General features: G+C 40.0%; 1 protein-coding gene across 8 annotated transcripts in view; it reads right to left on the bottom strand.

The window, feature by feature from the left end:
* Nucleotides 1–13,774, bottom strand: part of TTC7A (tetratricopeptide repeat domain 7A) — a 185,641-nt gene that overhangs the window by 30,290 nt on the left and 141,577 nt on the right. For 6 of the 8 annotated variants that reach the window (XM_030036155.1, XM_030036156.1, XM_030036158.2 and 3 more), the window contains one exon: nucleotides 9,506–9,708. The exons of 1 other annotated variant lie outside the window; for it this stretch is intronic. In XM_030036155.1, coding sequence (XP_029892015.1) covers nucleotides 9,506–9,708 — 203 coding nt within the window. Of the gene's footprint in view, nucleotides 1–1,318; nucleotides 3,673–9,505; nucleotides 9,709–13,774 lie in introns of those variants that run through there. One more of the 8 variants, XM_030036157.2, reaches the window with a different exon arrangement.

Raw genomic sequence — 13,774 nt, 5'->3', positions numbered from 1 at the left:
TTTCATCACTACTTACATTTAGGGACGTAAGGGTACTCAGAGCTGTAAAGCACATCATTTGTGCTGAACAGTCGCAGTACTTTGCCCAAAATAATTTGTGGTCCAAAAGCCCAGATGAATAAAGCACCATAGGAATCAAGACATATAATTAGAATAAATAAGATTTTGCGCTTACAGAGCACCTGTCATCTTAAAGTATGCACAGATATTAATTAAGCTCCACAAACCCCAGATGAAGTAGATTAGTAACTTCATCCCTGTTTTACAGAGGTTTAGATTAATGTGCGACACATAATCACTGCTGAAAGTGCAGCGGAGCTCACTGAACCAGGGATGGCAAGAGCCATGCTCCACCTCCTCTCCAGCCCTCTTCAGTGACTTGCCTTCAATGGAAAATGACCGAGTTGCAGTTCTTTGCTCCCTGGAAGAGGAAGGACCCACCCTGTTGCACAACAGTAGCAAAGCCCGTGCCTGAAGTGTTTTGACAAACACCATGAGAGGGTGCTTAATTTGGGAAGAGAAACCAGGAGCTCGCTCGCTCTCATACATTTGCTTTGGGTGCTCTATCTCACTCTTTCTAAAAAGCCAAGAGATTGCCTCTGTGTCAGCATCCCCCCAAACAGTCCTAATAACATGGCTCATTGTTTCTCAGGTTTAGAGGACATGGTGTACGTAATATCTTAAGTGCTTTAACCTGCAATGTTGGTTTTTATTTTTCTATTTCTACGCATTTTACTGTATTATAACTCAGAAGCCACACTGACCTAGGATCACACAGGCACAATGTAATTAAAAATTATAGTCAATACATACATTAAAACCTTAAAATAACACTCTCTTGAAGCAGGTTTTACATACAGAAATTCTGGATAATAAATATAAATAATAAACACATCTGATACCATTAAAAATATTTAAAGTAATGAACTCAATGTACATATGTATTTAAGAAAAAACCAACTTTAAAAATAGTGTTACTAGTAAAGCTTCAATTGTTTTGTGTGTCAAAGAACAGTTAGAAATTCATTTTGCTGTCATTATCTACTGAAATTCAAGTTCTTATGACAGCAATTTCTCAAAGATTCCCTTTACATATTTGTTTAAGTAGTAGCTGTGCTAATGAAAAATACTCTCAGTATCACAAAAGTAGTACAACTGTCCACTTAATCAAAATCACCCAGTTCCTAACTCTGCTTACCAGCTTTGCCAAAACAAGAGCAAGGGGAACATCAAATACAGCTAGGAAGAAATAACTTCAGAACAGATAAAAACAGGTTGCTCATTGTGTCTCTGGATACAATTATCCACCTAATTACACTTAGGACAAATGCACAGTTGTCCTAACTACAGGGGAATGCATTATAATTGTGATGTTCAATTCTCTGTACACAAATATAAAAAACTGAGCAAGAAATGTCACCAGAAAATGGAAACAGAGCATGGCATACTGATCTATAAAATAGCAAACAAAGTGGATAAACTACAGACATAAAGCAGCTCCTTAGATGATAAATAACTCTATTAATGTGAAAACTATGCTCTTTTGTTCCCACATTTAAGCACAGAAAGCATTCTAACTTCAGCTTTCAAGGTAAAAATGCTTTTAATTAGGGTCTTAGCTACCTTACAGGACATACATACCTTGGTATGATGGAGCTATGATAATTTACCCATGCTGAGACTCTGCCCTACGATTTATATGATTACTTCATGGAAGCATGAAACAAATCCCCAAGGAAGCAATGCATGTCATCCTTGAAAATATTAAGCAATCAAACCATGTTTTTATTATGTGAATGGATGCCTTCGAAAACAAGGATGCATGCACCATACTGTGAGGTAAAATGAAATAAATGAACAGAAATAATTCATTTCCATGTTCTAATCAGTGGAAAGTGTAGTCTTCAAATGATCCTGCTACCAAATGCGAGTCTGGAGACAATAGGTTGACTCTTCTACTAAAATGAACATGAAATTGCATCCTAAGTACACAATGAAGGCCAAATTAAACAGTCCAAGACTCTTTGTAAAGACTCTTTCTTTTTATTCAGCCCTTTCATCCCACTGAACAATTAAGAGCAGAAGATTTAAACAAAACATCACATAGTTTTTAAATGCTCAAATCTAATCAAAAGCAGTGTACTTATCTTAGGCAAAAGGAACATAATCTGTACAAAAACCTGTTCTCAATCAAGCTCTTCAGCTTCTAGCATTACCAGCAGAGAGAAATTGGTGTTCCACTGGCTAAAAGGATGTCTCTGCCAAGCAGAATGAAGAATATATATCAAAGACTAGGACTGCATCCTTCCTGGCTGTGTTGTATTCGCAGACTGGGACACTGACATCTCTGCAAGGACCTGAGACAACACTGTTACATTCCATGCTGCTATTATAAATCACCATGCCTTCATTAGAGATGCTGACCGTTCAGAAAAAAATCTAGCCCCTACAGGCACAAGGAAATGGAAACATATCTGTGGTAACGAGATCAGGTTAATACAAAACATTTGAAATAGAACGTTGTATTTGTATGAAAATGTATACAGGTAATAATTATAAGAGTAGAAGACCATGGTACAGTGAGGGTTTTTTAACACTGAGTCTACAACACTACCTTTGAAGCTAAGCTGATTTTTTTATAAGTGCATTATTTGCTCTAGCCTTCTCATCGTAAAAAGAACTGTAAGAAGTTCAGAGAGAGGCAACGGCAATAATGAAAGGAATGGGACTGGTTCAGTGATAGATGTCTATAAAATCAGTAATGGGAGGGGGGGTGAATAACAATCAGTGGTGTGTTATGTCTTCCAAAGTAAGAACAAGGTGCATCAGTGTGGCTAGGAAGAGCTGCATCAAGAACATACAAAATTTGGCAGTTCTTTGTACAGCAGAAAGCAGACCTGCAGGTCTCTTGCCGAAGGGTACTGTGAATGCTGAAAGCTAACACGGGCTCAAGACAAGTTCACGAAGTAGAAATCCACTGCGAATTACTAAGCAAGGAGAATCTGCGTCTACTTCAGGATGTCCATGAGCTAAGTCATAACCTTAGAAGTACCATAATATGCCTGCCCTGCTCTCATTCTTTCCTAGGCACTTCCTTATGCTGCTATTGGAGAGAAGGACTAGTTGAACCTCTGGTCTGACCCAGTACAGTCATGCCAATGTTACATCTAGTATCTACTTGCAGAAAACATTCCTGGTATTAGCTTCAGATTCGCTTTGGGGGGGATGACTGGATAGAAAGCAGCTTTGCAGAAAAGGACCTGGTAGACAACAAGATGGCCATGAGCCAGCAATATGCCCTTGCAGCAAAGGCAGCTAACAGTATCCTGGGCTCCATTAGGAGGAGTGTTGCCAGGTCGAGGCAGGTGATCCTTCCCCTCTACTGAGCACTGGGGAGGCCACACGTGGAGTTACTGTGTCCAGTTCTGGCTTCCCCAGTACAAGGAGGACATGAACATACTGGAGAGAGTCCAGCAAAGGGCCACTGAGATCATTAAGGGACTGGAGCATCTGTCATTACAAGGAGAAGCTGAGAGAGCTGGGACTGTTCAGCCTGTAGAAGAGAAGTCTCAGGCAGGACCTTTTCAATATGGTTAAATATCTGATGGTAAGGTGTAAAGAAGACGGAGCCAGACTCTTCTCAGTGGTATCCAGTGACTGGATGGGCACAAACTGAAACACAAGGAACTCAATTTAAAAATGAGAAAAAGCTTTATTTATTTGTAAGGGTGATCAAACACTGGAACAGGTTGCCCAGAGAGGTTGTGGAGTGTCCATCCTTGGAGATATTCAAACCCCAGCTGGATACGGTCCTGGTACCCTGCTCTGGCTGAACCTGCTTGAGCAGGTGGTTGGACTACATGATCTCCCAAGATCCCTTCCAACCTCAACCATTCTGTGCGGGAGCATAATCATGGACTCAACGACAGATCAATATGATCACAGTTGAAGACCCTTTACTAGAGCATCAGACATCATTTTATACCTTGGTTACATCTGTACATGCATTTAGCTATTTTACTATTGGTTACACACATTATTCACGCGCTGTCCACGCGCCTAGTTACACTTAATGATTGGTTATACCAACGCTGTACACGCGCATAAACATAAGACATAATTGGTTATACTAACTAAAACATGCGAAACTTGTCTCAGTCTAATTGGTCAAGATAAACTGCCGAATTGAGGTTCTTTGTGCCAAGTTCCCTTTATCATGGAATGCGCACCTGTGTTCTTCTAATTGGTATCTTTCTTATTTTTGTCTTCTTGTTTATTCTGTTCAAGGCCTTCTAAAGGCGTCTGGAATGCTCTTGTGACCGTTAGCTAAATATGTTCCCACAATTCTGTGCTTCTACTATGTGGCTGATACCTCCCAAACTGCACTTACCACAGGAAGTTCTCCAAAAAATAACCAGGCCTTCCTCGGGAAAGGCCAAAATCTACACTAATCACAGAAAACAAGGGTCACAAAACAGCCTGCAGTCAATTTGTTGGCTCAGCTTAGGCGACTTAAACTCGGGTGAGTGGGAAGCTTGTTTTTCCAACTTCAGTTGGCATGTACTATATGACTGTAAAGCCCTTTCTGCATGGCTGCCGATCTCATGTTTTGTGGTGCAGATGACAGTCTCTCTAAGAAAAAGCAGAATTCTCATGATAAGAACAACCAGTGTTACCTGTATATTCTATTTGACTTGATTATGGAACAAATCAAATACATTTTCACTAGGTTATGTTTTCCACCCATTTATGTGGTCACAGCAGAACACAGAAATACATTATGAGGACTGCTTTCCATTTTAACCTTCACAAAAACTCATCAAAGAAAACCCAATATGTATTTCACTTTGTCTCACTATCAAGCATAGGGATGATGCAGTGCAGACAGCTACATGGCATTCTGATAACAACCTTATCATCCTTGCCCCAGCCTTCAAGAGAAGTGAGGAGTCATTACAATCTTCCACTGCAATCAATGAGACTCAAGGATGAGTCAAGGGAATTTTTTTTCTTTGTTTTGATGGTATTTTTTTGTTGTTTTCATTAAAACTGGCACAGTGACGGAGATAAGGGTGCCCATTTCTTTCCCTTTTAAATACATGATTCTCTTCTTCCCTGAACTAAAACATGTTGAGAATTGCTCTAACGCGACAAAGTGCTATGAGATGCATGCTGGGCAGGAGTCTTCTGAGTATCTCAGTATGTTTTTAGTTTATCTTGTGATAGTACATTCAGAGCTTTAGGACTCAAATCCAACATGCTGGCATTGATTTTCTCCTCCTCTGAATCAAAAGGGAGAATGGTACTGAATGCACTGTGGCTGGGAACTAGCAAATTTCAATGTCTTTCTCTAGTGACATACAGGTAGGTGGATTTGTATTATCGCTTTACAAGGAGGTGTCATCTGCCCCGGCTTATATTTTCTGACTTGGTTGGGCATGCATCAGTTTTGTTATCACCATCCCAGAGCTGTGTGTATCATGATGTTATATAACCAGATTTGGTACATAATGAAAGAAGTAAGCCATAGTTATTTGGTTTAGAAATGTGCTGTCAGAGATTAGCATCTGGCATGGCTGACTAGTCACAGTGTAAGACAAGGTGATATAGGCTAAGCTCTTGTTTCTGGACCAGTGAAGATACATACTCAGTGGAAACTCCATCAGCCCCCCTGGGAGAAGTGCTCTATGATCTTTGCAAGCAAGCCCCTGAAGGAGCCTGTGAAAGGGAAGAAGAAAAGAACAGGGCTGTTCTAGTAAAGGGCGGGAAGACAGAAACGTGAGAGACAGAATCAGAAGTGTGGAAAAAAAAACCCTAGCAAGTCCTATTTCCTAAAGAGAGCTGTGGTCTTACAGTATGTACAGTTTCTACAGGCCAAGCCAAGCTAATTGTTTCTGACAGCAAACAGTTGTTCAACCAAAGGAGTAGCTCCACACCTCACCAGGAGTACTTTGGTACAGAAGTATGATCCCAATAGCCCCAAATATTGATTCTATGTGTTTTTTCCAAATGAAAACAGAAGTCCTCAACAAATGTGCTTCCTTAGATTAGGTATTAGCCAGTAATATTTACTTTGTAAAGGCCGTTGGTGGATTCTTAATACAGGCTTAAGGATCCTGTGGCATCACTTACAAACTGCAAGTGCTAGCAAGAAGCAGCACAAAACTATGTGGTATTTTCAATGTGCCTGTGGTTTCCTATCCACAGTATCAGACGCCAAGTGCCAACAGACCCTGCGATGCAGCAGAGCGTGCTACCCACCTCAACAGATGCACTCAGCACTGCAGTCCTGCTGTACGGTGCTGCTCTTCCATGCAGCAATGTGCTTTATATGTAAAGCACACTGATTTGACAGCTATTGTAAACACCCTACAGTCCCAGTAAAACACAGCCATTTTCAGCTACGCAGAGAAAGAGCTTGCATTTATTATGGTAGTGACTCTATCCTGTGTAAAAGTGAAGTTATTGACACCCGATGGACTCATTCATTGCTAGATCTGTGCCCTTCATTTAAAGCCAGCAACACTCTTCAGGTTGGAATTTTCCAAATATAGCTCTGACAACCCAGTTCTGAGAGCCCAGGGGAAGAGACATGACTACTGTGATAATTGATGCTGATACACCAGGGAGAATTGGCACTGTCTACAGCAGAGTTTTCCCTTACAGTGGACTAGGTCAGTTGGATGGCAATTGCACTAAGTCAAACAGTAATTCTCATAACCAGACCCTTTTTCCTTAAATTATTACACATCCACAACAGTATTACTACAGTGGGAAAACTATCTGCTCAAATGTTTGGGGAGTCTAGCACTGAAACAGCATGTGTGAATTTAATTTCAGCTGCCTGCATGTGTCTTGCATAGTTTCAAGCCACTTGGAACTAGCTGATAATCTAGTTTGGCCTCTTGCATAATCTAAGACATAGATTTCCCTCTGGTAGGGGACTGAACGTACTGTGCTCTAGACCTTGTATTTTTAATAATGGTACAGCTTGGCTAATACATACATTTCAGAAAGGCATCCAGTCTTCTTCTGATGGCCTGGAGGAGATGCAGAATTTACCACTTGTTACATTATATCCTCAGTTGCATAAACCCAGTCTTAAGTTCTCCACAGGGACACTGTCTCATTCAGTACACAGGACAAAATCACTTAGCTAGCAGCCATTCAATATTTTATTTTTGCCCTTTTTATTTGATGCATAGCCCTAGAAGCCTTGTTTACTGCACATTATTACAGCCCTGTTCTGAAGGCAGAATGATTAATTTCTTTACAGGCTTTTCTGTAGTGCTTATGAGATGCTTCTAACTTGTTATGTGCAATTTCCTAGCTTTTGGAAAAGCATACAAAGGAATGCCATTATGTGGTATCCTGTAACTACTGCCATGATTTATATCAGCAGGGATAGACCAGACTTTTGCTATCTTAGCTAACAGGCTGCCAGCATAGCCAAGCTGAAGGAGATGAGGCATGTGCTTAAGCAAGTGATTTTCACTGATATTTGCTGGCACCAGAATGGGAAGATACAGAATTTTAAGGAGACTGAAGGCTATGGAGTGGAAGTACTTTTACAGATTCACATTCCTTTATCTCTCTCATAAGACCAACCCCTTTGATTCATCCTTTCCAACAGGCCCACCCCTCAACCCAAGTGTCTCCGCCTGGTTCCTTAACCCAGTCTCATTCTTCTTACCTATCCAGTCTTATCCAGTGTTACCCATCTTATCTTATTTTCTATCTGTCCTTATTTCTCTCACTTTGTTATTGAGTTTACCCTTCCTCTTCCCTACTTGCTTATGGATGGAGTCTCTGCCCCCAAATTCCCCATCTCACTGTCTTTTTCACCTCTCCTAAATTTTACTTCCATCTCTTGACTAAGAGATTACAGACCTTACTGGGGTTTGAGGGGAATGAGCATTCATAGGCTCCTCAGAGGTTTCAGAAATACCTATTTACTAAGCATGTATAAAATGTGTTTTTAAAAGGTTATAACTTGGATAACCTAGGAGGGATTTTCTTAGGGATGGTAAAAAGCATGTTCATATGTTACAAAGACTACCCATTCCTGACAAAACCTGGAGACACTAAAGCACAGTAAAGAAGATGTCACAGAAGCCTTTAAAGTCTCTTCTTTAGCCCCATTTTCAGACCATGTTGGGTGACATTTTCCAAAGTAAACTGGGCCAAAGCAGATATGCGTCTCAGAAATTTTTATTCCAAATTACTATAGTTTCAGATAATTGCAAGCAACTGAAATGGGAAGACACGCTATGTGGTTCTGCCCATAAAATAGGACAAAAATGAAAGCTGTTAGTATCATGTTGGCATCTAACTTGATGGCTGCTTTGATACCAGTGACTTGTCTGAAATCATGACACTGAGAAAACAACGTCATTCTATTTTGCCAGGTTTTTACCAACTGATTTTGTAAAGGTTGGATCACAGCAACAAAGTAATATTATTGCCCCATATAAGCCTGATATGAGCATAGCTGTTTTGTAACCTTCTCCTGACATATGCACCAGCTCTTCATTTGCTGGTTTTGTACTGAACATTCATTATTACCATATATCTCACCCCTTGCCTGCAGGTTCTACTATTTTTTCTCAGTTACAGCTTCACTTTATGTTTCTCCTCTTGTGCACTGATACCCCTTCAGTTTTGGAGTTGCCTGCAAACCTCATCAGGACCAAATTTATACCAGGAAATACAAATCTGCTAGCAAAGACACAAAGCGGTCACATGGATATAGAATTCCTGTAAAAATTAAATTAGTCAAGAAAGACATCTAAAATCCCAGAGAGACCTAGTAAGGGCAAAGTTTACAAGATATGTCATTGATGAAATAAAATTAACTGTTCTGATTTCATAAGAGAAGTGGGTTTTGGTCTTCCACAAAGCTCCCTGTATTATTATTATTATTAAGCTCTAGGCCCTGTGTCTGCAAATAAGTTTGTTTTGGGGATGCTGCAACAGCAAAAATACTTGCTGGATAGGAATGTTACCAAAAATCCCATAAATGCAGAGTCACTGCCCCTACACAAGGTTGGAGCTAAGCCACAGTTTAAGACAACAACATTAATTTTATCGTAAACTCATACTTTATCTTGATTTGAGTAGACATAAGATTCCAGCCCAAGGTTTACCCCCCCCATATATCTATACTTTATAGTTACTTAGTTCAAATTTTTAAAACATCAGAGCACTGCTTATTTGAAATGCATAACAGTTAGTAGGAAAAGCAACAAAGCAGTGAATTGACTTCCAAAACTATCAGCCTTTGTCAATTAAAATATTTAACTTTGACACAAGTCCTAATTAGTTAAAACATTCAATCCAGTCTTAAAATAGAGGTTTATGCTACCCAATTTATTCTTGGAACAGTCACTTGCTCTTAGGATTAGGAAGACAATGGCATCCAGAGCAACCATGAGCCCTCTCCCCTCTTATTACAGCTAATCAGGAACATAAATACTATAATGGAGCTGAGCCCCTGCAAACTCACCAGGCTGTGCATAATTTCCACTCCAGCTGGATTCACTGTAAGTGCTTCATCATACAATTGCCTAGCCTCCTCCAAATTGCCTTTCATCTCTGCAAGCTTCCCACGCATGTACAGTACAGCATGAGATGTGGGGAAAAGACTAGCTGCCTCCTGGATACAAAAGCTTGCTTCTTTGAGATGCTGTTGTTCCATGAAGAGTTCAGCTAAAAAAAAAAAACAAACAAAAAAAAACCAAAAACCAAAAAACACCCTACCATTAGTTGAAATAAGTCAGAGACCTTTCTTCACATTAATTACATATCATCTCCCCTAAGCATATTAAAACATGAGGCTATGATCCTGCACACTGCTTACTACTATGGTTACTGCTTATTATCACAAGTGGATTCACTGAATGGATCTTTTTTCAATGCTAAGGGCTCTATGCAGATGTTCATGGACATCTTTAGGTGTTGTCCTGACAGAGGACGGCCTTAAGGATTCCTCAATCAGGAATGTAAACAGTGCTGAACAGAGCCCTAAGGAAGCAGGACTGGTAGCCTCTTGGAGCCATCATATGTATTTCCAAATAATCTGGGGAAAAAAAGAACAGAATAGGCCGTCACTGTGTACTGAGAACTTTAAATGTGTCAGAGTAATAAGATACATCTGACTGAGCTGGACATCAGGTAACTTACTTAAAAGAGTACTTCCACAATTTAAAAGATGATTGGAAGTGTTTCTCTCTGCTTATTTGTCTAGTTTATGAGACGGCTGTCTCTTAACTTTTCAGAGACTATTAAAGTCAAAAGGCTTTTATCATAGAGACTTATTTATATTGTGTATTCACACATTTACTTCCTTATACATACTCTACAGAAAAACAAAAGAGAGCTCTTGGAAGAGATGCTCAGTCCTTTACTTTCTTCAGCTATCAGCAGCTATCTTAGTGGTTTTCTTAGGAAAAAAAACAATGTAAGAGGCATACTAATGTGCTTGACTGTCAATTCGTTAATCAAATAATTTCTCATGTTAAACAAATTCTATAACATATCTCATGGTTAATCTTGAACATTTCTTAGGATTTGGACTAGATCATCATTGGACTAGATGATCGTTGTGTTGGACTAGATGATCATTGTAGGTTCCTTCCAAGTGAAATAGTCTATTCTAATTTTAGATTTATTATGCATTAAATCCTTGCAAAATGCTTCAAGAGCGATACCCAGTTTTCACTGCCACACGTAACTGAAAAGTGAAACTGTGTTTTTAGAGAGAGAGAGAGATGTATGCATGTATGTGTATAAAATAATTCTCTTTCTTCATACAGCAGCCATTGCTCTTTGGTCCATAACCTGTTTGTGTTCTACACGTTATCACTGCAAAAGCTCAAAGTCTCTCTTTTTTTTTTTTTTTAACTGATGTGGTAATGCAGTTAAGTATTGACAATTCAAGAGTCCAATTTGAAATGCCTAATTCAGGCTCCAGATTTAGATAAATCATTCTGAAATTAGACACAACCTTAAATGCCCTGACTTTTAAAGGTAATGAATATTCTCAGGAAGTCTCTGTGGGGGGGGAAATTAGCCTAAAAATTCCTCCTAAATAGCTCTGAAACTCTGCCAGTTTCAAAATACTGGGAGACCCAGATGACTGGGGGGAATTGGCATACTGACATGGAGCTTGCTGCATAAAAGTGAGCAGAAGAGCATCTCAAAGGCAGTCCTGCCTGACCATGGAAAAGCTCCTCCTTGGCCTATGTGACATGAGACTGGGACCACAAATAGCCCTTCTACTGGCGCACTGTAAATGATTGTGTACTGAAATGATAGCATGGCTGAACACCCTTCCACTTCTGAAGTAGTCCTAGAAGAAGGGTGAGACATCGAGAAAGTGCTCGAATATTTCTTAGCCGTCCCTAGGTTGTGCTACAGATAAATATCATTCTCCAAGGCTGTCAACATGAGCAAAACATTAGTTTCTTGGTAAGAGCTATACTCTTTAAGAGTGACTCATATACATTTCTCTCTGGTTAATTATTATAAAATCTCAGCATGCATCCCTTCCCTTGGCTCCAAGAGGCTGCAGCTATCTATAATAAGAGAAAGCAAGGCCATGTACCTTGTCAAGCTGATTATGTGGACACCCTTATTCAAAAGTTTGTGGGAGGACAATCTTTTACTTGCACTTCCCAAGGAACAGAGCATTTTCCTGCCAAGTGCTGCATAGCAGCTGACGGCGGTGCATGTGGCAGTAATGAGGATGGGGATGTGCAAAGTGACAATTCACAGCCTGAAGATAAACACTTCATTTGCAAAGTTAGCACAAACTTAGCAGCACAAAAGAAGGGGTGAAATCCTGGCACTGTTTGAAGTCAGCAGAAGTTCTGGATACTGCCATATTAAAACCTCTATTAGCAACTAACAGCATAATGTGACTTGTTTCACTTCAGAAAAGAATTGGGAGCAAGGGGGTTTAGATGTGAAATCATGCACAGCCAGTGTTTTAATGCATACAAAATGGAGAGTACTTACTCTTTCTTTCAATGGTGCCTGTAAATCTTCTTCAGTAATAACAATTATTTAGAGGAAGTGCAGCAACACAGAATCTAAATAAGATCTACAAATTTTATGGTATGGTAATGTAGCATATTAAAGTTCAGTCCACTTCTTTGCAGGCGCAATAGTCAATAAAAAATGATTTAATGGTGTGGGAGGCCTAATTTGCATAAAAAAGAATGAGAGGTGCCTTTGGGTTATGAAAGAAAAGGAGTGCACCCATCCAGCTAAAAATAGACATCAAGGGAAATAGTTTAGGCCTGCATTAAAATGTGCTTTCTGTAAACTCATTTTTCACTTCTATTACATACTTATTTTATTTACAGATTAACAAGACACCCTTATGCAACATGGAATTAAAAAAACAGCTAGAGGAAGAAATCAAATCCAAAAAACAAGGATTCATTAAATTTATCATGGTAAAACTACTGCCTCCTCAATGGTACTGAAGGTACTGAAACACCTGCCTTTGCGTTACCTGCGTAGCAGCTTCCTGTCCACTGGATTATTCAGCATTATCTCCTTATATCACCTAATCATGCTGTAAATAAACATCTGACCAAATTAGCAGCCCTCACAAGAAAGTTCTGTTATACAGATGTGGTACCCAATTCCACTCCAAAGCAGAGGGTATCTCCTTAGCCTCACACAGGTACAGAAGACCTGTAATCCTTGCCCTGTGAAAGGTTCAATGCTTCAGGGAAACCATTTATGAACCTCCAACTATTGGACTACATCATTCTTGGTACTGACACCCTTCGCAGCTTTGAATCTAAAGGCCATGTTTGCAAGCTTCCTTGCTCTCTCTCACTTAATACCATCTTCATAAAAACTTACACAAATTTACATTCTGTTTTGAACTAAGTACGACCAAAAGCTCTCTGAATGCTACTGAGCAAAGAGAGATGATCATCCTGGATATACCACCTCCTCTATTAGCCTCTCTGGAGTAATGCTAGAAACTGAGTGTGAACGATTATTAGGAAATATTTCAGCATTGTTACCTGTAGGTACAGGCTGAGACAGTGCACTGCGTGGATGGGCAAAGACAGGATGAATTGTGCACTGTCTCTTTTCATTCACTAATTGAAGCTTGAGCCTGCACCCACTGAGACAACGAGCAGCTATCCAACTGACTCCAAGGTCCAGCCTAGCATGATTCATTTCTTTCTCATATCCACATTATGCTTCCCATCTGTGCTCTCTTGCAGTACTGTCCAGCCTACTCTGCTGTTCTTCAAAATACCTGTTGTCTCCTCTTGTGGCTATGGCCTCCTTTGTCTTGACTTGCAACTAGACTTCCACTGATACACCAGTCTTAATGCTGGGCCCAGTCTCTGAGAGCAGCACACATCTCCATTCAGATTATCATTAGCTCCTAACATGAGCTCCTAGTTCTCCCAGCTGTTTCTGCTAGCATTTAAGCTCATCTACAGTGAAGATCCTTAATCAAGTGAGAATTTTGAGATGCATATCATCTGCTTGCTCTCCAAAGACCAGTAACAAACGCACAGACCAAGAGCACTTCCCAGAACACTGACAAAGCCAGGTCTCCTACAGTCAGGCTCCTTTTTTGTCTCCAAGATAAACAATTTGACAGAGCTCTGTTAGGGAGTCCATCAGAGGGGTAACAACAGTGTAATCTAGCCATGTCTGCATCACAGCGCTAGTCTGAGGAACGGAGTTGCTTGCCATCACCTTGAACACTAACTCTGTTCCCCATTTCCTAAGT

Source organism: Aquila chrysaetos, chromosome 13 (assembly GCF_900496995.4).
Source record: "Aquila chrysaetos chrysaetos chromosome 13, bAquChr1.4, whole genome shotgun sequence".
In the NCBI taxonomy this organism is placed as follows: Eukaryota; Metazoa; Chordata; class Aves; order Accipitriformes; family Accipitridae; genus Aquila; species Aquila chrysaetos.
This window is presented reverse-complemented; position numbering and strand designations above follow the sequence as displayed.